At 31.7% G+C, this 24,948-nt stretch overlaps 4 protein-coding genes across 5 annotated transcripts; all 4 read left to right on the top strand.

The window, feature by feature from the left end:
- The first annotated feature begins 2,330 nt into the window (after positions 1-2,330).
- LOC105650217 (Ubiquitin-conjugating enzyme/RWD-like protein) lies at positions 2,331-3,660 on the top strand. The gene has a single exon (XM_012237088.4). The coding sequence runs from the start codon at positions 2,362-2,364 to the stop codon at positions 3,418-3,420; it is 1,059 nt and encodes a 352-aa protein (XP_012092478.2). The 5' UTR covers positions 2,331-2,361; the 3' UTR covers positions 3,421-3,660.
- A 2,639-nt stretch (positions 3,661-6,299) lies between these two features.
- On the top strand, positions 6,300-16,341 carry LOC105649914 (Guanylate-binding family protein). The gene is made up of 17 exons (XM_089721747.1): positions 6,300-6,703; positions 7,867-7,969; positions 8,791-8,860; positions 8,979-9,017; positions 9,093-9,210; positions 9,296-9,353; positions 10,789-10,917; positions 10,963-11,010; positions 11,098-11,158; positions 11,496-11,555; positions 11,668-11,687; positions 11,780-11,845; positions 12,757-12,924; positions 13,646-13,903; positions 14,538-14,750; positions 15,387-15,658; positions 15,799-16,341. Exons 1-17 carry the CDS (start codon positions 6,615-6,617, stop codon positions 15,938-15,940), a joined length of 1,914 nt encoding a protein of 637 aa, XP_089577873.1. The 5' UTR covers positions 6,300-6,614; the 3' UTR covers positions 15,941-16,341.
- Positions 16,342-16,961: 620 nt separating this feature from the next.
- Positions 16,962-18,942, top strand: LOC105649913 (DJ-1 protein homolog E). The gene is made up of 4 exons (XM_012236742.4): positions 16,962-17,304; positions 17,387-17,848; positions 17,941-18,303; positions 18,638-18,942. Exons 1-4 carry the CDS (start codon positions 17,125-17,127, stop codon positions 18,815-18,817), a joined length of 1,185 nt encoding a protein of 394 aa, XP_012092132.1. The 5' UTR covers positions 16,962-17,124; the 3' UTR covers positions 18,818-18,942.
- Positions 18,943-20,340: 1,398 nt separating this feature from the next.
- On the top strand, positions 20,341-23,864 carry LOC105649911 (uncharacterized). Of its 2 annotated transcripts, XM_037636280.2 has the most exons (7): positions 20,341-20,485; positions 20,612-20,671; positions 22,745-22,896; positions 22,986-23,102; positions 23,270-23,376; positions 23,484-23,646; positions 23,774-23,864. In XM_037636280.2, the coding sequence occupies exons 2-6, from the start codon at positions 20,620-20,622 to the stop codon at positions 23,641-23,643; spliced, it is 588 nt and encodes a 195-aa protein (XP_037492208.1). In that variant the 5' UTR covers positions 20,341-20,485; positions 20,612-20,619; the 3' UTR covers positions 23,644-23,646; positions 23,774-23,864. The 2 variants fall into 2 exon arrangements, with proteins under 2 accessions (XP_037492208.1, XP_020541074.2); XM_020685415.3 differs by lacking the exon at positions 20,341-20,485 and having other exon boundaries at positions 20,571-20,671.
- The last annotated feature ends 1,084 nt before the right edge of the window (positions 23,865-24,948 follow it).

The raw sequence follows: 24,948 nt of genomic DNA, 5'->3' as shown, positions 1-24,948 counted from the left end.
ATAATTGGTTAGTGTCGGTGGTAAAACCGTAAAAGACACGAGAATCTCATTTCACTTCTGATTAGATGATTCAACCATCCCCGCTTCTGTTTCAATTATGAATTAGAATTTAAATATTTTGAAGAAGATAAATAATTTTCATGTATTGCTTTTATTTTATGTTTGTTTTATCCATGCTATCATTTCTTTTACTTATCTTTGAACAAAGGGTATATGATGCCACTGTCATTGTGGGGCTATTGCTTCCACTTTTGAGACAAATAGATTTCTACTGTACACTCTGTAACGGCGAATACTAATTACCAATTCGCTTGGAAGGACCGAAAATGGCCTTATGGGCCAGACCTTTAGCCCAATCAGGCAACTCCCTTTATTGGCATGGTCCAGCTTTTTCGCTATCCTCATCTCATTCACTAAAATTTAATGTTCCATATCTGTCTTGTAATAAAGAGATCAGTTGTTTAAATATTTAAATATTTAAATATTTTCATTTTTTTAAGATCATACTTTATTAACTATGATTGGAATTCTTACTTTTGTTTATTTCTTTAATTAAAAAAAAATCAATTGATCAGAAAAAGAAAATTTCCAATATACATATACCAAAACTCAAGAAAAAAAAAAAAAAAGGGTACTTGAAAGAGAGGAGGATATCGCAGAAAGGTACGACAAGCCCTAAATAACACGCCAAGGTTGAAGAAAAGAAAGAAAAAGAAATAGGAGATTATATGTGTTAGGCAAAAGTTGGTTTTGAATCATTTTAAAAAAGAAACCAAATCATTGACCTTATACCCACTCTCCAACCGTCCATTATCCTCTCTTTTTACTATTTTTTTTACCCTTTTTTTTTTTTTTGTGGTTTTTCGTTTTCTTCAAAGATCAATTAACCATGGCAATTTTGTTCAAAGGGCGAATAATTATTATTTCATCCAAATTGGAAATTTTGGTCATTGCCAGTATGACAGTCCTTGTGAATTATGAAACTCCGATTCCTTTTTGCCTAATTCTGAGAAAGTTAAATCATTTGAAAAGTTATTTCACATCTTACTCCAATTTTTCAAAAAAGGTCGTGGTAATTGGTTCAAGCTTTTAAAGTGCTTGGGATTTCTGAGGATCTTCTGGCCCAATTTTTGGTGGGTTGGTCTATTTTTCTCATTACTTTTGCTGTGTCTTTAAAATTTTAATTATTGAATTATTTTGATATTTAAAATTAATATTTATTTTATAACAATCTTAAAATTGGAAATCTAACTATATTACTATCATTAAATATTAAAAGTTCATTATGTATTATTATATTAATTTCTCTGTTCCATAAAAATAAATTCATTTTTCTCAATAATATCAAATTATAATATTAATGTTTTTAGAAGAGAACATTATTTGCAGTTTCTTATTCTATATTTTTATTTCTATTTGATATGCGTCACTACTGTTGCTATTAATCAAATCTTGAATAAAAAACTAATTAAAAAATGGACCTTTAATGCTACATACATTAGCTAATTCTATGACTTTGATTGCCTTGATTTGAAAATTATATTACAGTGTATTTAACCTCTAAATATATGGTTTTAAATAAAAAGATTAAATTGTTTTTAATCAGGCTAAACCTCAAGTACTAATTAAACCTCAAGGATGAAATTATAATTATAATCAAATTTGAGGGACAAAATCGTTTTTTTTTTTTTTTTTTCCTTCATAGTTTTTAAGGTCTTTCCCTTGATTTGACTTTCAAATTGGAAGATCTCACGTATTCTGTTTGGGCCAGGCGTTATGCCCATAAAATATGAAGTTGTAACATACATTCCAAAAGCTAGACTCATCTCTGTATATTAGGTTAGAAAGATCCATATGTCTTTCTTTCTGTGTCTGTTTGGCCCAATAGATACGAGGACAAGAAAACCTTATACTCTATTAACGGAGGGAACCGATTTCACCCCGTGATTTGAAAAAAAAAAAAAATTAGGTACAGATTTTGTGAGAAGAGCTCTCGGTTCAATTTCATTAAATATATTTACAGAGAGAGGTGAAGAATTTTAACTATGAATAAGCTCCGAGTCCAATTTAGTATGTTTCTGATAACAGAATCCAGATACCGGTGATTTAAAAAAAATAAATAAAATTATAATGGGTTACAAATTTAAATTATAATTAAGAGGCTTAAAACAAATAATAAGCCCGTTTATTCTCTAATAGATATAAATGAAGCTGGTAGTTGCTGAGTCATATAAACCAAGAGTAATATTTTTAATAGATTAGAAAATAAAATCCATTCAAACATTGACTTCATTAATTAATTTTCTTGGTCTTTTTTAATAGGAAGTTAATGAATGTACGTATCTTAATTACTGCATACATATGGATACCGAAAGAAAATTAACTAACTGCTTAAACTTGAACCTAGCTTCTTTAGCTTTAATGGCATCATCTTCTTCAATCAACTTCATTGAAACTGCACTTTCTTGCACAACCACAAATTCACTTTCCTATCCAGACCCAAAACAAAAGTGGCTTATACGAAAACACCTTCTTTCCCTAATCCAAAATTACCCAACTTTCAGACCTTCCATTAACACATTCACTCACAACGACGGCACCACAGCAAACCTCCTACACGTCGCCGGAAACCTCCATATTTCCAATTACATCCCACCAGTACCCTTAACCATCTGGCTTCATGAAAGTTACCCTTATATGCCTCCTTTAGTTTTTGTCTCATCATCAAACTCCATGTCTCCTATTCATAAAAACCACCCTTTTGTTGACTCTTCTTCTGGTTTTACTTCGTCACCTTATCTCCAAACATGGAATTTCCCTCGTTGTAACCTAACTTGTCTCGTACGCAACATAATCAATATTTTTAATATTGATCATCCTCTCATTCACAATTCTTTTTCTTGCGTAAGTTTGACTAATCCTCTTCTTGTATCGAAAATGGAAGCCCTCGATCGCCTTTCGGGTATGATTCATTATGATATGATCGATTTAATGGCAAAAAATCAAGAAGAAATGCAAGAATTATGTAAATTAAGTGCGGAGTTGATGAAAAGAGGAGATATATTGAGAAATACTATTATCGATCTAGAAGAGAAGAAATTGATGCTTAAAGATCGAGTAATGAAGTTAATGGAAGAAGGTGATGTGTTAATGAATTGGTTGAGAGTTAATGATTTGAAATCAATTGTTGCAATTGGAGGTGAAGATGATGCATTTGAAGGTGTGGATTATGAATCTAAAATGGTGATTGATTGTTTGAGTGCTGATAGATGTATTGAGGATTTGATATATGAATTGGATAAGGCAGTAGAGGAAGGTGTAATGCCTTTTGATTCATATATCAAGCAAGTTAGGATTTTAGCAAGAGAGCAGTTTTCTTATAGAGCTACGCTCGTAAATAGAGGCGAAGCCAAGATTTAAAGGTAAGAGACCAAATTAATGGTACTTAATAATTTGCAAGCCTACTTAAAATTGAAAGCTACTTAATTTGCCTTAATCATATGTCGTTTCGTTTCTCCTGTAACTTCTCCTTTTTATATGCATAGGACAGAACCATTTCTGTATTGTCTGTGGATGACGGCAAATGTTCCCTTTGTTCCGTTTCAATCTCCGTGATAAAACGGAGGCAATTAAATTATACATAGAAATACATAACAAATGTGTGGGGTCCATTTTGTTATTTTTATGGGTCGTATTTTTTTTAATTAAATTTGGGCTTTTTAATAACTTATTGGCCCATGAATATTAAGAGCTTATTTTAATTGATTGATTATTATGAAAAAAAAAAAAAAAAAAAGATAAAGGATAATAGCTATGGAAGTCTCCACAAAATATGATTAATATATATCAGTAGATTCTATTCTTCGCAATCATCTGTTAAAAGTCATAAAATCACATTAATTTAATTTAATTTACTCAGTCTTTATAGGCTTGTAATTTTTCATTATTAAACTAAATTCGCTAATATCTGTAAATTGGTCTGCATGATATATATGCTTTGTGGAAATTTGTTTCTTACTATTCTCTTTGCTGTTGCGTGATTCACTAATTTGGGCTATGAACAAGTAAGCGTTGGCCCGTTGGGCCTGTTTGGAAGCCAAAATGGTAATCCTGATCCACGATCAAGGACAAAGACCTTGACTTTCAGTTCAGCTTATTCACGTTTTTAGGACAGGAATGGATAATGTCCTAAAACCAGAGAAGAAAGTGCATTAATACACAATTTGAAGCTGTTGGATTTCCACCAGCATCACTTGATGTTAGTGAAGTTTGCATAACATTTAAGTCTACGAGTTGACACGATGGGACAACGCTTGCATTTATTCTTCATTACTATATTAAAGTTTTGATATATCAGTTTCTTTTTTTTTTTTTTTTTTTTTTTAGTTTTGGCGTAAGTAAATTTATTTATTTTTAGTATTTTTGAGATGGAATAGGGTCGAGTTTAGTGAGGTTTTAACTTTTACGCTTCCTTTGATATCAATTAACTTTTTCGTATTTGGAATAACTTTAAATTTTAAAATTTATTCGCTTTTATTTTTTTAATATACAATTGACATGATAATTTTAGAAGATTAGGATGATGAATAATTTTATTTTAAAACTTTGGATTATTTAAATTTGTAAAATTTATTTGAAAATTTCATATTCTTTTGGTAGAATTTAGTTTATTTATATTTAAATTCGTATAATGGAGTTCGTAAAATTTAGTTCTTCATATTTTTTTATATCAAACACGGAAATTTTAGCTTTATAAATGAATTTTATAAATTTTTGTAAAATTCATTTATTCCAAACAAGAGTTAGTCAATAATTAAAACAAGGTATTTCATAAATATAACTAAAAGATTAATTTTCTTTTATTCCCACAAGTTTACATCATTTGGACATAAGAATAGTCTTATTTCAAAGTTTTGGCTTATAATTTTTCCTTTTTACAAATTGGATCTCTGTCCTTCGTCCGCTAAAATTTAAATGCGTCTTATCATTCAAGTTATCGGTAATGAGTTAGTTTTTGAGATGTATAACTTAAGTAACTAAAAAATAATAATTTTATGATTTCTAATCCTTATTTGAGAATGAGTATTTTTTTTAGGAAACAAGATATATAAAAGGAAAAAACAATTTCTCCTTATTTAAAAAGAGCGAGGAAAACTAGTTGTTTTTTCATTAAAAAAAAAAAGATCGAGGAAAATATAAATGGAAGAAACTATAAATTTTTTTGGTCTGTAAAATTATAATCTCTCCACAATAAAAATAAAAATAATAAATAAATGGAGAAAATTGCACAATTTATGTGAAAGAAATTCCATTATTTCATTCTTTTATTATTTTTCTTTTCTCTCCTTTCTCTAACATTTTCTTTTCAAACAAAGCCTAATTCTTCTCAATTCACCATCGGCTGCCAAGTGCCCACATTTAGTTGCTAATTGCTCAATTAAACAAAATCTTAATATGATTCGTGGGAAGTGATTTGTGATAGGTAATGATATTATGAATAAAATCCATGAAGTTAGATATTATAATCAAGTAGCTTTCTTACTTCATAAAATTAATATATTCATCTTTTTTTTTTTATTTTATTTTATTGAAGGCCTATTTTAAAAAAATCCATAAGACTTTTATTTAAATCACTTCAATAACAATATATTTAAAATATTACTTTACTAGTAAACTATTTGCACATTGTTTGGTGATAAGTGCAAGCACAAATAACTAATTTATGTTTTAAAAATGGAAAATCTTATATTTTCGAATGAAAAAGATAAATTTATTTATATTTCTTATATTTAGTGTACAGATCCACCACATATCAAACTACTTATGAATAATACTTTTAATTCAAATGATATTTTTTTTTAAATTAATAAAATACATTATTATAAATATAATTAGGTCTCTAAATTATGTGTAAATTAATATTTCTCAATGTTTAAGAAATAAATATTATTCTTTATTTTTATTTATCTCACTGTCAATACTTTCTCTAATAATTAACATATTCTATTAGACGAAAGTAAATATATTCCATTCAAAATGTATCTAATTGTTATTAAAGCGCTCACATTTTTTATAAAAGGACCTAATAATGAAATAAAGTATAAATTAAAGATGCCATAATTATTTCTCTCGTGGAGGAATATAAATATTAATTCAAGCATATTTAGGTATTCCCATTAGATTTTACCCTTGCAATAATGTTATTATCACGTTAATTGATAATTTACAATAATAACCCTAAAACTTCAAGTTCCCACAAAAGTTGTGCCCTTAAAGGTTATTGGATTCAAAGACCAATTTTGTGATCCTATATGGGTAATGATCCTCTGCTTTCCGCTGCAGACCTAGTTCTCTGGACTTCTCTTCTTTAGATGCAAAGACCAGCTCCACCTCCACATGGTTGTGCGATTCTTAACGTACACCTTTCTTCATGGTCTCCCGAGATCCCACTCCTATTGTTGCCATTTATTAAAAGTAATTCACTTTGGCTTCTCTTCTAATGAATAACCGCCTTCACCGTACATTTATATACGTTGCTTATCGTGACGTTGCTGCATTTGGGAAATAAAAGCCAGAACGATTCTCGGTCTTTGCTAATCCGTAAACTCTCAATTATGAAGATTCCATGTTGGACTTTGGTTGTTTCGCTTCTTTTCTGCCTTGTCGCATCTGGGGCTCTTTCAATTGACAGTTTCCACCAGGCGTAAGTGCTGCCAAATTGTGATATCGCTTTCGCCCTTTTTCTTAATTTATGGATTTGAATCTATTTGAATGAATTTGTAGTTATTTAGTTCGAGAATTAGTATAAAGTTGGTTTTTGCAATTTCCCTGCTTTATTTTTCTATAAAGTTACAGTCTTTTAGTGTATGCTTTTAAGATCTTTGGTAATGTATCACATAGCATTGGCTCTTACTGATGCCAATTTAGTTTGATTTACGAAGTTGTAGTTTCTCTGATGTTTCATGGATTGATTATGTATATTTTCTCTTCAAGGCAACATTATAATAAATGTGTCACCTTAAAACTACAATCTTGTATGGAACTATAAACTTGAGCCAAACTTAGCTCGATCACTTTGTTTATATGGAGTGCTGTTGACAAGAAATGCTGACCATTGAAATTGGCAACTTCATCCTTGTATGGCGTATATTGGGGCAGCAATTTTTCTGTCAAAAGATAGTGAAATATAGTGAAAGACAAAGTGCAAGCTTGAGGATGCGTGAATAATACTTCCTAAGATCAAATTTAGAAAGTAAGGTGTAGTCGTGAAAATTTATTATTTGTGGATAATAGGATTTAAAGTTTATTATTTGTGGGAAATGGGAAGTGTTTCTGTTAAATGGACAATTGCTTTTAGGGCCTGATCTGTGATGTATAGAGACTCATTATCTTGGATATGGATATTGGATAATAGGTGCGAAGCAACATGCTTTATTAGGTTATCTTTCTTGTAGGCCATGCAAATGTGCTTTAATATGGGAATGGCAGATGCTGAATCTGTGTATTACTATGAGCAGAAGCTTTGGTATTTTTTTCTTTATTGTGGAAATTTGGTGTCGGATGTAAATTTCCAATAGATAGCACTCTGCCAATGATAATCACATGTCCGTCACCTTGTAACTCTTTCTGTTGTGTGGGTACACTTTTCCTGTCTTATGAATTATATTCTTGCTTAATTTTAGTAATTCAGCTGTTCTTTTTCTCTCTACTCATTCCCTATACATTTGTCAATATGCTTGACATGAGTTTGACTCTAACTGATCTGACATTTGCTGCCCGGCCTTTGTAACTGTTTATTTTCAGGTTTTCTTGAGAAGATAATAATATATTATCTCATGGCACTTGTCTCCCTTTATGCATATGCAGGTTTCCTATTGTTGAACCTGATCCTGGTCATACGAAGCTTCGTCTTGCAACCGATGGCTTGGAAGCCATCAGACGAATAACAACACCAATTGCAGCTGTTGCTGTATGCATGAGATACATCTCGTTGAGCTTTTTAAGAATTATGATATACTTGCCACCTAATTTTATTATATATATATATATATATATATATATATATATATTTGAACTATAATTATAACTTGCAACAGATAAACTTGTGAGCCTTTTTTGAGTTTTGTTTTGAAGTGACTTGATTGGCAGAGTCATATGAATATGGATCACTGAATAATGAAGTTACATGCTATTGTCACAAAGGAACAACCTTTTCGTAGTTAGTTGGATCTTGCATGCTCATCCTTATATCTATTTGATATATTTTAACTTTTTTGTTTTATGATAAAAATTTATAGCATTGTCTAGTGAAATGGAGATATGGAGTCATAAAATGAAAACTGAATCTAGATCCAGACAGAAGTCAATGCAATTAATTATTGTGGGATGTCTACTTTTTCTTATGACATGGGATGTCAAAAACTCCTGTGGACTGCGAAATTCTGATATTTGAAAATTTTGGATGTTGGGGCAATGTGTACTTGAGACAACTCCCAAGTTCATCAGTTTTTCTAGCAAGTCTCACCTCTTTACAAAGCTTATTATTCTGCAATTCACATAACATTTTTTTTTTTGAAGAAGCATAACAATTTTCTTGCTGCTTTGTGTACAACAGGTTTTCATAAATTATTCCTTTACCATGTCTAGCATTGGTCATTGCTTGTAGCTAACATGTGCAGCTAAAATTTTGTTCTTGTATTAATAATATTTGTGATATGTATAAACATGTCAAGGGCAACTCTCTCTTTTACCTCACCCTTTTGACTGTTACATTCATGATTGCATAATCAGGTGATTGGTCCATACCGCTCCGGAAAATCATTTCTGCTCAATCAGCTTCTTTCCCTTTCTTGTTATGAAGGTTCCATCCTTGCTTTGTTTTTATTACCTGTTAGACACATGCACGCTCGTACGGAAACTTGTTATGGTTAATTGATCTTAAATGTCAATGAAGCTTGAGTTCAATTTTTCTTCTGCAGGTTTTGGAGTTGGACATATGCGTGACACAAAGACTAAAGGTAATGTGAATTGAAGTTAGAAGAAAGTGGTATGGTTTGTTTGGAATCATCTATAATGTCTTTTGTTTGCTATAGGGATTTGGGTTTGGGGAACTCCATTAGAATTGGATATCAACGGAGTTAAAACTGCTGTCTTTTATCTTGATACGGAGGGATTTGAAAGTGTTGGGAAGTCAAATGTTTATGATGACAGGTAAGTTATAAGTCACATAATATTTTACTTTCCTTGGAAATAGATGATTGATATATCTTTTACTTTCCCATATTTGCTTCTGCAGGATTTTTGCTCTGGCAACTGTTTTGAGTTCTGTGCTCATCTACAATCTGCCCGAGACGGTTGGTTATTTATCTGTGACTTTTAGCTTTCAATATACCTTTTGCTAGATGTGAGACTGTGAGGATCTGTTCTGTGAAAGTCCGGCTCATTAGACATGTTAATTGTGTTATGTTTGAGCTTTCTTTGGATTTTTAATACTGGGTATTTGGTGGATTTTAGGATAAAGTAACCTTATTATAAAAGATGGAAAGATTAGCTACCTGTATAAAATAAAATTTGATTCATTTAATTTCAAAACTATATGTTACCAAGAAAGGAAAAGAGGATACGGAATAAAATTTGATTCTTTTAATTTCAAAACCATACATTACCAAGAAAGAAAAAAGAGAATATGAAGTGTCCCTCTAGAGTGCAAGATTGTGTTATGGATAAGCATCATGTATTGATATAAAATATCCAAATAAGTTCAAAAACAAATATATCGGAGTGAAATGGCTAGAAAATGGTCCAAATGGTCCCTTTTGATTTTGAAGGAATTCTCAAAGATCTACTTGTAGACCCAACTCAATTCAGTTAAGTTCTAAACTTCCTATCCCAAATTAATTATTTAAGTTATTCATGCTTCCAACTAGAAAACCAATTGCCTATTGAGCCTTTTGGATTCCTTTGTGGTTTTGGAAATGCCAGTCAATTTGAAAATTATTTTATAGGGACCTTTTAGAGGGCCCCAAGCTTTGGTAGAACCATTTTGATGCGCAGGTCATGGGTTCAAATAGTGGAAACAACCTTTTCAACAAATGCAAAAGGAAAGGCTGTGTACATTGAACAAGGCCAAAGCTCATAGTGTGCACTAGGACGTTTTATAAGTATCTGTTCAGTTTGATAGAACTGAACAGATACTTATAGGGACCTTTTAGAGGGCCCCAAGCTTTGGTAGAACCATTTTGATGCGCAGGTCATGGGTTCAAATAGTGGAAACAACCTTTTCAACAAATGCAAAAGGAAAGGCTGTGTACATTGAACAAGGCCAAAGCTCATAGTGTGCACTAGGACGTTTTATAAGTATCTGTTCAGTTTGTACCTGAACATCAATTATTGGTTTTGAATTAAACAGGATGTGCAAGTTTGCCCCCCTCTTTCTTTCCCCCTTATCCCTTTCTTTTTTCAAATTATATGTTGGATCTGCCCCTAAATAGACTACTTACATATGAGAATTCTAGCTCTCTCTCTCTCTCTCTCTCTCTCTCTCTCTCTCCCTTTTTTTTTATTTTTTTATTTTTTTGAGAATTAAACTTTCTATATAAAAAAACATGACAATCAACCACTTTTTGGAGTTGATGGAACATACATATCTGAAATATTAATGATTTTACTGCCTAATATGAAGTTATGGCTTATCTATTAGTTTTTTTTTTTTGCCATTTTTCATCAAGCTTGTCTCATTTTTATTACTGTTCTGGCAATACTTACATGTTTGTCCAATCACGTGTTTAGATAAGAGAAGCTGACATATCCCGCCTTTCATTTGCTGTCGAGCTCGCTGAAGAATTTTATGGAAGGTTAAGCTTCTTTGTTATGAGTTCAATATATTATTCATCAACAATAAAATTGGAAAAGTTAATTGTGGGTATCTCTTTTTAGCAACACTATTTACGTTACTAACACTAGCTGTTTTATGGATTGATTGACAACCACTTCACGGGAAATAGAGTCAAGGTATCTCCTTACAAGCGGTTACAATGAGATTCCTCTTGTATGTTTTCTTTGAATCAGAAGCTGATGGATATTTTGAATTTTTTATAGGGCCAAGATGTTGCTTTTGAACCTGCAAAACTACTGTGGCTTATTCAGCGTGATTTTTTGCGTGAGCTCACTACTGCTTTCTTCTTGTATTATTTGTTGAAATAGCTGCTTTCCTTCTATCAATGGCAATCTAGGTTTAATGTACTCATATCCTTCAACATCTAGTTTGGTGCTTCTCAGATTTGTTCTTGCAAGTTTTTTCTTTTCCTCCACCTAAGTTTTCTTATTATGAGACTGTTCAGCGTTTCTCCAAACTCTCAATTAAATGCTCTAGAATAGATGATCATAGGTCTCTAATTTGCTAGATATAATTGGTGGGTTGTATTGTCAAACTAAGGCATGTTGCGACATCGTGAGTACTTGGAAGGTAACTAATGTTTTCTTCTTGGGTTACACAGAAGGGAAATCAGTGGAAGAAATGGTGAATGAAGCCCTTCAACGTGTCCCTAACAATGATGGTTAGTGTTTTCCCCCATCCAAGCCATAACATTTAGCAGAGATGAGTATTATCTGCGCCATTACTCTGTATTTTAACCAGAGGTTTAATACTGGGTGCTTGTCTGTTTGCAGGCAATAAAAATATTGATCAGGTATTTCTCTCAGTGATTTCAATTCCACTGCTGCTATTGAAATGTCATAATTTTGGTAGAATATCACACTTCTTTTTTGGAACTTCTTATAGGTTAATCAGATTCGAGAATCACTAGCTATGATGGGCAATAACAGCACAGCTTTTAGCTTGCCGCAGGTAAGGGTTTACCATTATGTAATATTGTGTTTAAGTCCTTCCCCTCTTTCTGTTGCTTTCCATTGCCAAGTTGGTCTTATGGCAGTCAACACTTAGATAGTTCCACATGCACAATATATTTAAAGTGCCTATTTTTGTTGTTGCATTCAAGATTAGGCGCTTTTTGTTCTGTCTTGCAACAAATAGACTAATGCATCTGCAATCCTCTCTTCTCCTGCTCCTATGATCTTGTTTGCATGATTCTTATTACTCTAGGCTAGAGTACATTTTGATTTTTTTCCTTTTTGTCAGTCCCCTTCCTGTTAACAGTTGGTCCCTCCAGCACATGCAATCTTTATTATGCATAGATTTATGGAGCATTTGCTAACTTTTGTTTGAAATTTGATGTTCTCTTACCTAAAATTTATGCATGGCAGATTACCTGAAGTTCATGAAGGCAATGTGCAGAATTCTTATTTAATTTAAAGAGATCATGCACTTTGAAATTTGTTTCAGAAGATGTTGAGCAAAATATTGCGCATATTACGTCACCTGACCAATTCACATATAAGCACTCTTTTAATTGCCCTAGATCATTGGCTTTGTAACTTCGATTTAGGATTTTTTGCTACTGGATAAAAATATTGGCATCAGTCAGAGTCAACACGGGCAATTTAATATGTCGATGGAACAAATCCTTTTCATACTTTGGGCACTACATTTTGCAGTATCAAGGTTGTCACCATTCATTGCACGATAGAGGAGGTCCTTAGCCTTAAACCTGGCAACACCAAATAAATATCAGAAAAGGAAAACGAAAACATAAATAGAATGAGAGATAAGATGCACATATATTCATATATATTGACATTCTGTATATTCAAATGCTTTAGTTACATGGGCCAATTTAATTATGCTTTGAATTTGGACAGCCTCATCTCCAGCGAACAAAGCTTTGCGACATGAAGGATGGTGAATTAGATCCCTTGTATGTTAAAAAGAGGGAGCAACTGAAGGAACTTGTTGCCAGCATTATTCGCCCAAAGCTTGTGCAGGGCAAACTACTAAATGGACAAGAGTTTGTGGCCTTCCTGGAGCAGGTAAATTTGTTTAAACCAACCTTCTGTGTCATCTCAGGTGGAATTTACACGAAAGTTAATTCTTGTCCTGGAGATGTGAAAATTGTTTATCTCAAACTTAAGGTCCATTTTAAGGTCTTTTCCATCGTTTAGCACTTAACTCATCAATCCATTGCCTTTCTTTTGTTGAGGGCCTCTTTGACTTGTTACATTACCAAACCCCCCCCCCCCCCCCTCTCCTTCCCTTTGGTTGGGTTTTTCTTTTTTCTTTTTTTTTTTTGGGGGGTGGGGGTTGGTGTGGTCTTTATTTATTGTGTGGATAGCAGTTTTTGGCTTTTAGGTCTATCCATATGCTGATTTATGATAGAAATGTAAACAATTCACTTCTCCCAGGGAAAAAAAAAAAGGTCATGAATGTCATGATACAAACAAGTGGCTTGGGCACCCGAAAATTCGACTAATTTTGGCCCAGCCTATGTAAAAATGTGCTTAATGGTGGCAATTGGATGATGTCCTTGAAATAATGGCATCAAGTCCTAAGCATAATTTTATAGCATTTTCTGATAACTGTGGGATAATAATGACCTTATTTTACTTTCTGTTAAATTTAATTGCGTTAGGATTTAGGAAATGGAAGGGCTAAAGTAGGAAACAAAAGAACAGAAAAGTGTATATATGTAATCTTCGCTTTAGTATTGCTGCTCATGAACATTCCCTCAGCTTTTCCTCTTAAACTTTTCAGATACTTGATGCCTTGAATAAAGGGGAGATTCCATCAACAGGCTCTCTTGTGGAGGTTTTCAATAAGGGTATTCTTGAGCGGTGTGTAAAGCTTTACAGTGAATCAATGGCAAAATTAAGTTTACCTCTTCCAGAGCTATCTCTGCTAGATAACCATGAAAGGTCTAGAAAGAGAGCAATGAAAACTTTTGATGAACAGCATTTTGGTCGTACCCATGCAAAGAAATCTCTTATGCAACTCGAGGAGGAAATAGAGAAGGTATTGATATATGATTCTCTTCTCATTAAACAGATTATGAATCTATATAGATTTCTTTTTATTTGATATGCAGAAGACTTAGACTTTCAGTTTCTGCAAAATAATTTACCAATTGGCAGGTGTCAAATAAAAAAGTATATAAATGAGTCTACTTGTATGGCTATCACATTGGTTTCCTTGAAGATCTTGACTAAATTTTTGAACTCCTATGTAGCTTCATTAGGAGAAGCTCAGATGTTCAAATCTAAAAGTTTATTTGGTTTGCTAATTTGTAAGTGTTTTGGCACTCTAATTTTTAAACTTACTCAGTGCAGTAGATTATTGTTTCATAACAATAATAAGAATAATATTCAGAATAAAAATTGGCATGATGCTTGCATGTGTGTTTTTAATTTGGTCGCCCAAAGATATAATCCAAGTTCCACGACTGTTTGGCAGTGCTGAATGTGGCATGTGCTTTGTGCCATTTGTAACATGCATATATAGAGCTGGAAGTTTAACACCCTATCTATTTATATTTTTGTGGCACCTTTCCTAGGAGTACAAAATTTGCAGTAGTTTAAACTATAGGACTTCAGATTCTGGAACATATTCTGATCCTATGCAGATTTTTACTGTGGGAAATTCTCTCTAGGCTTATAAGAATGTCGTTCTGGTGAATGAATATCGTTCAGCAAAACTCTGTGAGGCATTGTATACTAGATGTGAAGACAAAATGGACCAGCTTCAAGTTCTTAGACTTCCTTCCATGGCAAAGTTCAATGCTGGCTTTCTGCAATGCAACCAAAGTTTCGAACAGGAGTGTGTTGGACCTTCAAAAGCAAACTATGAGCAACGCATGGTGAAGGTTAGGCATACCTAATTCCTTCCATTATGTAATCCCTTCTTTTGCAATTTCTATCTTCTATTTCAAATATGTTGTACAGTATGTTTGGAAATCACCCTGAAAGTGGAGCAAGTTTGGTACTCATTTGTTTTAGTAGTGTTGGAATACCTCAGAGAAATAGAAAATATGCTTAAAAGCAATTTATTATTATAGAAATAGGGGTAGTATAGGAAATTACATAAAAATTCAATTCATCCACTGTAGATCGATTGAATTCTACCATTTTTAGGTCACCTCAAACATGTGAATTCTGTCTCAGAATCAACCGAAATTAATTGTATTAATCAAATTGAGTTAAATTCTGAATCATTATTTGTTATAGATACGATGATAGTGTTTGTACCTAAAATATAAAAATCCAAAAAGGGTCGCAATATAAAATTGCCAACTGAATTCTGAAGTTATCATAGTTGATGCTCTTGGGAGTGGACCTCTAGGTCTAGGCTGTAACTAGTAACTGATAGACATTTTCCAGCATTCAATGTGAAAATTTTATATCAATTGGTCAATCATAGTTGTTTAATGATACTTGATGTGTCAAAATGTTGCTTGATTAGTAGTTTGATGTGCTGAATTGTGTATTCTGCAAGCTTGCAGATGCTAGGGAAGTCAAGATCTCTATTTATAAAAGAGTACAACCAGAGGCTCTTCAACTGGCTGGTGGCCTTCTCCCTTGTCATGGTGGTAGTGGGCCGCTTTATTATAAAGTTCTTTTTGATAGAAATGGCTGCATGGGTTCTTTTTATCTTCTTGGAGACGTACACGAGAATGTTTTGGTCTTCAGAATCTCTCTATTACAATCCTGTCTGGCATGTTATTGTAGCAACTTGGGAAACAATTGTTTATAGCCCTATCCTTGATTTGGACAGGTGATAAAGCATTACCATTTACATTTTTTTTGTAAGTTTCAATCCACACATGCTAAGAGGACTCTTATAATGCCCTTGAGTCTTGTATTTATGACTGTTTTTCTGTTTCTTATTTGAACTTTTTTCTTCTTGAAATGCAGATGGGCGATTCCAATTGTCTTTGTAGCAGCAATTTTGATAATTTATTGGCGTTGTTATGGCAAAAGGAAACATGGATCACGGTGGCTGTTACCACTATATAGCAATCATAAAGGTGTTTCTAACAGACCAAGATCTGACTGAAAGAGCCTTAAACATTCGGCATTCTTTGGTTCAACTATTCTTGGTGAGCTTTCCATTTTTTTTCATATATGAAGCCCGCCGTTCTATTTTGCTTCCTCCATAGATATATTTAGTCCAACATGGGAGAAGAGGTGAAGGGATGAGATTATTTGCCTGGCAACGGATAAATCATTTGTAACAGTAGCATTTCTCGATTGTTTATAGAAACTTAATCTGTCGATTACCTAAAATTTCTGTCATTTCACAGGTTTAGATGTTCTATTAAAGATGTTAATAACTATAGTTTTATAAATCACGGTTATTCATTCGGACTCTGCCCATAAAACTAGCATTTCAATTGTATTACAGCCATTAAAATAATGGCTGCTCTTCAAAAGAAGAAATAGCTTCTTTTATTTGTATTTCATTCTTTTCAGCTGTTCCTTCTCTTTCGTGTTGAATGAAAAAAGAGCTTAGCAGGCATGTTTGGCTGATAAAAAGTCATGTAAGAGCCTCTAATTGTAATGGAGATGTGTTCAGATACATGCTTAATGGATTAATTACAGAAAATGAGCAGGAAGGTATAACCATCGTTTACCAATTGGATTTTCACCGTAGATAATTACGTGTCTATTTATCATGGTATGTTCACTACAAATCACAACCAAATTGTTGAAGAATGCTTCTTATTTTGTTTCACAAACACCTAGAGGGGTGAAAACTGAAAACTGAATTTTACTTTTTTGATAACCTAGAAGAAAAATTGAGGAAATCAAATTGATTATATTTTATTATTTATTCAGTTCGCTTGAACTGAAATCCAATGATTATATTGAAAAATCAAAAAAACAGATTTAACCAACATGTGTTATATTATGAAGTTAAAGACTCGTAAGGACTCACTAAGGTTTGTCTTTATTACGTGTCTTGCACCAAGTTTGTAATGATCTGTCTATCTTCAATGAACAAGTTATTGACAAAAAATGTGCACCACGCAAAAATCTAATAAGACAAAGAAGTAGATGAGTGCAATTTAAACGTGAAAACAATCTTCCACCAGCAATTGCAAATAAAAATTATCAAAAATGACTTTCCAATTACTATTGATAATCAAAAAATAACTTCCTGCTCAACCTGCTAACTCATCTTGATTTAATTTCTCTTTTGCGTTTTGATTGTTTCTGGCGAATTAAGGGTTAAACGACATGGGTTCCATTACTCAAAAATCAGCTCTAATAATATGCGGTGACTACATGGAGGATTATGAAGTGATTGTACCTTTCTTCGTGCTTCAGTCCTTAGGGGTAAGGGTTGATTGTGCCTCTCCCGGCAAGCGATCCGGCGATAAGTGCTTTACCGCCATTCATGATTTCTTGGGCTTTGAGGTAATGTTGTTCTTCTTCGTCTCTAATGCACTGTTTGCTGTAAATGAGAATGTAAAACTACAGGTAGCCATTTTGTATGCAGCTATACACAGAACTGCAAGGCCATTTCTTCAAACTGAACGCAAACTTCGAAGAAGTAAAATTCGAATCATACGACACCCTTATTATACCAGGTGGCAGGTTCACTGAGCTACTGAGTGCGGATGAAAAAGTAGTGAGCCTGGTAAAAAAATTTGCAGAAACCGGAAAACCTTTAATCACAAGCTGCCACAGCCAAATAATGTTGGTGGCCGCAGGACTTCTTCAAGGCAAGAAATGCACTGCCTTTACAAGCTTGAAACCCCTTATTGAGCTTGCAGGCGGCATCTGGTGGGAGCAGCCTGGCGTAGAGTCGGTTCTTGATATTACTGCTTGTCTTAAAGATGGTAATCTTGTTAGCTCCATCGGCTGGCCTGGTCATGCTGCATACCTGAAAGTTCTATTGGAGTCCATGGGAGCCAAAATTTCTGGTTCTCAGAAAAACTCTGTACTGGTTCTGTTAGCGGTAAGCCATTAAATCAACTGTACAAGTTTAATGCTCAGTAATAAGAACCCTCCAATGGGCTGCTGCTGAAATATTCTTCTATCTATGTATAGGATTATGTAGAAGATTACGAAGTAAATGTGCCATTCAGGGCACTACAAGGTCTGGGTGTGAAAGTTGATGCAGTTTGCCCGAGCAAGAGGAAAGGGGAGAGCTGTGTGACTGCAATCCACGACGATGAGGGAGCTCAAATTTGCAGTGAAAAGCGTGGCCATAACTTTGTTGTAAATGCGAATTGGAGTGAGATTTCTGTCGATGACTATGATTGCTTGGTTTTGCCTGGAGGAAGGTCCCCTGAATTGCTGGTGGTTAATGAGAAGGTTGTTTCTCTTATCAAAGAGTTTTCTAGCAAAGACAAGATCATTGCTGCTATTGGACAAGGAAAGTGGCTTTTGGCTGCTGCTGGTGCTCTAAAGGTAATTAATCATCACTCTAATCAGTGATTTAGGGTCATTAGATACATGTTAAACGCAAGTTTTTCGAAATTTTAATTTAAAATTATAATTACTAACTATCATCCATAATGAGTAACTTTGAATAAAATAAATTTTGGTAATACAACCAAGTTATTGAGTTTCCTCAACTACCTTTGACCATATTAAAAAGATAAATTTAGCAGAATCAACCCCAAAACAAGAAAGCTAAAAAAAAAAATTAAATTAAAAATTAAAAAAAAAAAAAAGAAAAAGTCACTATTGTATAAAGCAAAATTAAAAAATTGTGGTGATTAATGAGTTTGTGTTTGAACAGGGGAAGAAATGTGCAAGCAGCCATGGAATGAAGGCAATTGTGAAGGTTGCTGGCGGAGAAGTGGTGGAGTCTGATGGATGTGTGAAGGATGGAAAGTTGGTTACTGCAAGTGGATGGCCTTCTCTTCCTGCCTTCCTAACGGAGTTAACCAATGTCCTTGGTTTGTCTGTGGTGTTTTGAAATTGCGGAAAAAGCCAAAAAAAAAAAAAAAAAAAAAAACGCTTAGGTCTTATTATGGTATATTAATTGCAACTAGTTGAGATTTTCATATAAGGAAATAAATAAATAATAAGACTTTGTAATCATCCAAACTTTGCTTCTTTGCCAAATGTCTTATTTTTTAAATATTGAAATTTATTTTCAATTTCAACTAGAATCACGTGTAATTTAATTGTTTTTCTCACTTTCTCTAAAAATATAAAATTAAAGGACTTCAAATTTAAATTCTCTTAATTATAAGGATTTCGATAATTCAATGAGTTTAACTAGAAAAGTTTGTTTTTTCATATTAACCAACTTTTTTTCTCATAAATTAAATCTAATAGTATCATATCGCAACAAGTGAAGTGATGCTTCCATGTGTATCTCCACCTCAAATCTAATCTCATCAATTAAATCTTAGTAATAGATTATTAAATTAAAAATTTTTCTTTTCTGTGATTAGCCCATTAATTAAAATGATTGAGCAGCCACCTCATTTGCAATTTTTCTTGCACGAGTTGATTTATGGTGTTTCGAAAATTTTCCTTTCTTAGTAAGCGAAATGCATTCCCGACATTTTCATGGATCAGAAATAATCAGGGTTATATATGTGTATGGGTGAAAAAATGGCTACGATTGGAAAAAAAAAATTGAATGAATCAACTATTTTTGAAAATTTACCCTTGAATTTTGTAAAATTTTATGGAATTCTTTTATAAATGTAAATTTTTGGATTTGATACAAAAAAATGAAAAATATGGATTTAAATATAATTAAATCAAACTCTATAAAAAAGATGTAATTTCCAAATAAATTTCATGAATCAACTTAAATAGTTAAAAACTTTATAATAAAATTATCTATTATTCTAACCTTTTAAAATTATTATACCAAGAGTATTTAAAAAAATAAAAACAAATGAATTTCACATTTTCAATTCATTTATATCAAATGAAGCATTAGAGACTTTTGGTGTGTGCATATATGGAAATAAAGGTCGGATTTTTCAATCTTATAAAAAAGTCTACAATAAAAGATAAATACTTATAATTGATTATTTTAAATTAATTATATTTAATTGATAATTTGAAAATACAGTTCATTTCTATTAGTATGACTACGTAATAATTTACATTTTTTTATAGTAATATTATGGCCTTTATTATTAATATTGTCCGAAGTTCATTTCTACCGGTTTTAAAATTGACTATAAAAGGAAAACAAAAAATGGGGCTGAGTTTCTTTTCTGTTGATTATATTATATGGAATCAAAAAGTAAAAATACAAGGTATTATTTGATAAAATTAAAAAAAAAAATAAAAATAGCTTAATTTCAACAATTTTCTCATAATAATTGGACTTATTTGTAAATAGCTTAGTCCAAGTCTGAATACAAAAAAAGGGTGATAACTTTTGGATGTATACTAAGCTGTAAAAGGCAACCCAGTTAAATATTTCCATATGGGCAGCATATTTACAAAGAAGACTGTTGTCGTTTGCTTGAATGGCCCCTGCCCTCACCCTCAAAGAATCTAAATGCAGGTGTCCTCCATTAATGACTCTTTAAAACCACCCCTAACTCTCCCTATTTAACCATCATCTTCTCAAATGCACCTTACTTTTCCATTTCCTGTGTTAAATCAGCTGGTATGTTCTAGCTAGGCTTCCTATCTTGCTCTTATTGTCGTTTATACATATGGTTGTTCACTTAATTATTTACTTGATTTGATTTTACTGGATTTATTCAGTAGAATTCTTAGAGTTTCCTTGCAGATCTGAAAATGAGCAAATCACCTCTGGAAATTGATCTCAAAGGAAAAGTGAAAGTGAAAGGTGATCATCTTAGTGCACCTACACACACATATATATACACATAATTTTTTTGCTGATGATTTTGTTTTTTGATCAGGTAAAGGGATTGTTTTGATCATTCAAGAAACCATCTTGCATGTCCATTTATCATAGCTCTAATCCCACATGCAGTTTTCAAATTAAATAATTTTATTTCAAAACTTATGATGTTTAGATGTTTTTTTTCTCTCTTGGTTCTTTTTTAAACAAAAAAAAAAAAAAAAAAAAAAAAATCAAACAGAAGATCTCAATTTAGAGAGAAAATTATATATCAAAATTCAAAATCATGTATTGCAATTTAAATTTATAGATTGCATTTCTCCCAGATCGTTAAATTCAATTAAATAGTTAATCTTTTTCATATAATCTTTCTCGCATAAAATTTTTAAAATTACTTTAATACTTCTATGAAAAACTTGAATCTTTTAAAAAAATTCGTACATAGTTAATCAATGCAGTACCATTAATGTATACTTTTTAATATTTTTTTTTCAGTGATTATTGTATGAATTCATATTTTTACTTAAGCTAGATCTACATGTATAGGCTTCTCTTACATAAAAATAAATCATAATTTATGTCAAAATTCAGAATCATGTAATGGAATGCAAATCTATAATTTGCCTAAGTTTCTTCTCTTGCACATTATTAATTAAATTCAATTGCATAATTAATTTAGTTTTTTTCGCAAGTAAAATTTTTCAAAAATTATTTTAATACATATATGGATTAGTTTCTTTCGCGCGTAAAACTTTTAAAAATTATTTTAATGTGCACATGGATTCAGTTTTTTAGGCGCGTAAAATTTTAAAAGTTATTTTAATGCATATATAGATTTAGTATCTTTTCGCGCGTAAATTTCTTTTTAAAGTATTTTAATGCACATATAGATTTATTGTTAGTTTCTTTTGCGCGTAAAATAGTTTAAAAAATTATTTTAATGCATATATGGATTTAGTTTTTTTCGTGCATAATTTTTTTTGAGAAGATCGCACATAAAATTTTCAAAAAACTATTTTAGTGATATACAGAAATATTATAAAAAAATTTATACATAAAGACTAGTGTAATAATTTTAAATTTATTCTTTACTGATTTTTATATGTTTTTCTTATTTAGGTTAGATCTATATAGACTTCTCTTACAAGAAAGGAAATCTCATAAAACCATATAACAATAAGATATATTTTATCATGAAAACCAAGTATGAAAAACTCTATTATGATATTTTTCTTTGATTTATTTAGTAAATAAAATTTTTCCTTCTTTAATTAACTAAATTTGATTATATAATTAATTCAGTTTTTTTTATCACATAAAATTTGAAAGAAATTTTATAATATATGTATAAGTATGTGTATGTATATATATTAGAATTACAATACTCGTAATTTTTTTCTTTTTTTCACGTTGATTTTATATACAATTGCGCATACTATAATTATTTTCTTTGACTTTAATATTTTTTTTCCACATGTAAGTATTTTATAGTAATGTAAAAATTAGGATATGAGCATATATACAAACTATTACCTATGTATATAGCATTCTAATTAATGTATCCTATATCTATAGGGTAACGGTTGCTTCAAAACCCTAATGTGCATTTATGGAGTGTACATTAATACTTTGTTGTCATTATCATTTTTTTTTTTTTTTGGGAAACCAAAATAAAATATTATTAATAGAAATCATTGACAACATTTGGAATTAAATTCTATATATGAGACTAGCATATTGATAGGAGGTTTTAGCTAAAATATAAGTATTTATATTTGCTTGTCAACACACTTATCTAATAGAAATATTTGACCTGTTAGCTAAAACAACTGAACAAAACTCCAATCAATCTAACATACTAGAGCACAAAGCATGGAAAACAAGTCGTGAATCAGTGAATGCACAACCTGCTCCTAAAAACCGGTGCTCCAGTCATTGCAGACATGCCCTCAAAGCCATAGCATTAACCAAATCACCAACTCCCAACCCTTCAAACTGACCATTATCATTCTAATAGTTAATTTAGTACTAATGGTTAAAATACATGTGGAACAGAAGAACCAGTTATGTACTCGAATCAAGTGCGCATGCCTAGGTTTGGTGCTCAAAACAAATCAAAATTTATAATCAAGACTGAGAATATGGAAGAACAAAAGCCCTCCGGTGTTGTTGATACAATGTATGTTGTAATGAAAGAAGATTCCAAGGTACAAGAATTAATATTCTCTCGTTTTCATTATATTTTTATGTATTACTCTTTCTGTTAATCTTTTTCTTTTAATTTGCACTATCTCAGTATCAGCGTAATTGGGTTTTTGATGGAAGATCAAAGATTGGAGCTGCGGTTGCTAAAACATTCAATGGGAGGACATACATGGGACATGTTATAAATTATCAAGCTGCTAAGTTCAGGGTTGAATTCTTTAATTCATAGCTCATACGTATTTAAGCTACAACTTAGTTAATCTATATTTTTCTTCTGTGAAATGGACTCGTTCATTGTATAAGGAATTTCCATTTTCATGGTTATTTTTTTTATAATTATTTTGGGTGTATAATTATTGATATTTCTTTATACAGGTGCTGTATGAAAACAGTTGCTTCGAGAATATTACTAGAGCTGAACTGGAAGAAATTGAAATCCCTCCTCATATGGTTAAAGCCTATTATGTTGAGTTAGAAGAAAGGCAAGATTTTACTTATATGTATGCATGTGTATATATAAACATAAACGTACGTACATACATATATGAGGTATAAATTAAATTCTGAAATTACCTAATTTATAATTCAGAAGGGTTGCTGCAAAGAGAGAACAAACCTCTATGGAAAATGGACCTTCTGGTTCTGGAAGCCAGGAGCCAAAGACTAAGAAACCCAAGAAAAACAAGAATCCAACTAACTTTGTCGCTCTGTACAACGAGAAAAAGAGGGATGCCTATTATTGGTACTAATAGGTCAGTTCTACTAGTTCATGTATGGGTTAGTTCAATTTTAATATATTTCTTTCATCTTCTGTCCTATTTGTTTCAACTTTCAAGATTTAACTATTAACTACAATTCTTGGTTTTGATTTTACGTCAGGTTCCTGCATGGAAACAGAAGAACCCTAATAAGAGTGACAATGGAAAATTGAATCCGAAAGCTTCAAAATTAGTGTTATTGGAATTCAATTCAATATAAACATTATATCTCTCATAATTATACCAACTGCTTTGGTCAATTACTCCCTTTACTTTTGCCTTGCTGGGGGCTTTAATTATGAATGTAATAATCCCATGATGAACTTGTCCAGTTATGATATGTTTTTTGTTTTAATTCATGGGGATTGTGCTTTTATAACTTGAATGCTATTATATATGTTGTTAAATTTTGTTGGGATTGCTATATAAAGCATTTCTAGTAGTTGTGGTTAACGATTTTTAATTTCAAACTATGACCGCTGGTTTTAGTCATTTATGTTTTAAATTTGAAACAGCAAAAAATTCTAAGAATGAAGAATTTAAGCTTATCATAATTGTTTTCAGTTATTTTTTGGGTTTTGTTTAACTGATTCAGGTCTTAGTTTGGATATATCGGGAAAGTCTATTCACTTGGATTATATTCATGAATTAGTTAAATTTTTTCTCAGTTTTCTCTTTTCTAATAATATTAAGAAATTTATTTGCTGATAAAAAAAATACAAAACTAAAAAAATTTGAAAAAATAAATTAAAAACAAATTGGAGAGCGTTATCTAATCACAATTCTAGACTAAACATAAAAAAAAAAATGTCCACGCACATCCTATAAAATTGAAAAAAAAAAACTAAAACCGAACCCAAATTAATAATTCCAGAACCACCTTGAAAATCACTTGAAACAGATTTTGATTCCACCCTTCTTTGGAACCAGATCTGCAGTCTTGTCTACTATAATTCCTACAAGATCAACATTAATATTCCTGCTGCTTCATCCTACATTTTATTTAATGACCTTTGCTCCTACAATATAAAAAGGGCAAAGCACAATTCTTCAATGCCGTTTATAAACCTATTGCTTTAAATGAGTTCTTCTTTTTCATTACCTTTTCTCTTCTATGGCTGATTTCCCAGAAAAGCAAAGCAAATGGAAAATGGTTACAAGAGGAAAAGAAATCACCCAATACAAAATGTGAATACCAACATCCCCTTATATTGAATATTTTGCTACTAGATTATTATTGTTGTTATATTATTATTATTATATAATCCGAATATCGTGTAGATTTATTATCTTTTA

Source organism: Jatropha curcas, chromosome 5 (genome assembly GCF_041381405.1).
Source record: "Jatropha curcas cultivar XTBG-Jc1 chromosome 5, XTBG_Jcur_1.0, whole genome shotgun sequence".
NCBI classification, from domain to species: Eukaryota; Viridiplantae; Streptophyta; class Magnoliopsida; order Malpighiales; family Euphorbiaceae; genus Jatropha; species Jatropha curcas.
This window is presented reverse-complemented; position numbering and strand designations above follow the sequence as displayed.

Bases quoted from the DNA above. Each gene is read 5' to 3' on its own strand.
- LOC105649911 (XM_037636280.2), top strand. From the start codon at position 20,620: ATGAGCAAATCACCTCTGGAAATTGATCTCAAAGGAAAAGTGAAAGTG. The intron at 22,897-22,985 runs GTACAAGAATTA...GCACTATCTCAG, and splicing joins TAATGAAAGAAGATTCCAAG to TATCAGCGTAATTGGGTTTT. The intron at 23,377-23,483 runs GCAAGATTTTAC...TTTATAATTCAG, and splicing joins TATGTTGAGTTAGAAGAAAG to AAGGGTTGCTGCAAAGAGAG.
- LOC105649913 (XM_012236742.4), top strand. From the start codon at position 17,125: ATGGGTTCCATTACTCAAAAATCAGCTCTAATAATATGCGGTGACTAC. The intron at 17,305-17,386 runs GTAATGTTGTTC...TTTTGTATGCAG, and splicing joins ATGATTTCTTGGGCTTTGAG to CTATACACAGAACTGCAAGG. The intron at 17,849-17,940 runs GTAAGCCATTAA...ATCTATGTATAG, and splicing joins CTGTACTGGTTCTGTTAGCG to GATTATGTAGAAGATTACGA.
- LOC105650217 (XM_012237088.4), top strand. From the start codon at position 2,362: ATGGATACCGAAAGAAAATTAACTAACTGCTTAAACTTGAACCTAGCT.
- LOC105649914 (XM_089721747.1), top strand. From the start codon at position 6,615: ATGAAGATTCCATGTTGGACTTTGGTTGTTTCGCTTCTTTTCTGCCTT. The intron at 9,018-9,092 runs GTAATGTGAATT...TGTTTGCTATAG, and splicing joins GCGTGACACAAAGACTAAAG to GGATTTGGGTTTGGGGAACT. The intron at 11,556-11,667 runs GTTAGTGTTTTC...GTCTGTTTGCAG, and splicing joins ACGTGTCCCTAACAATGATG to GCAATAAAAATATTGATCAG.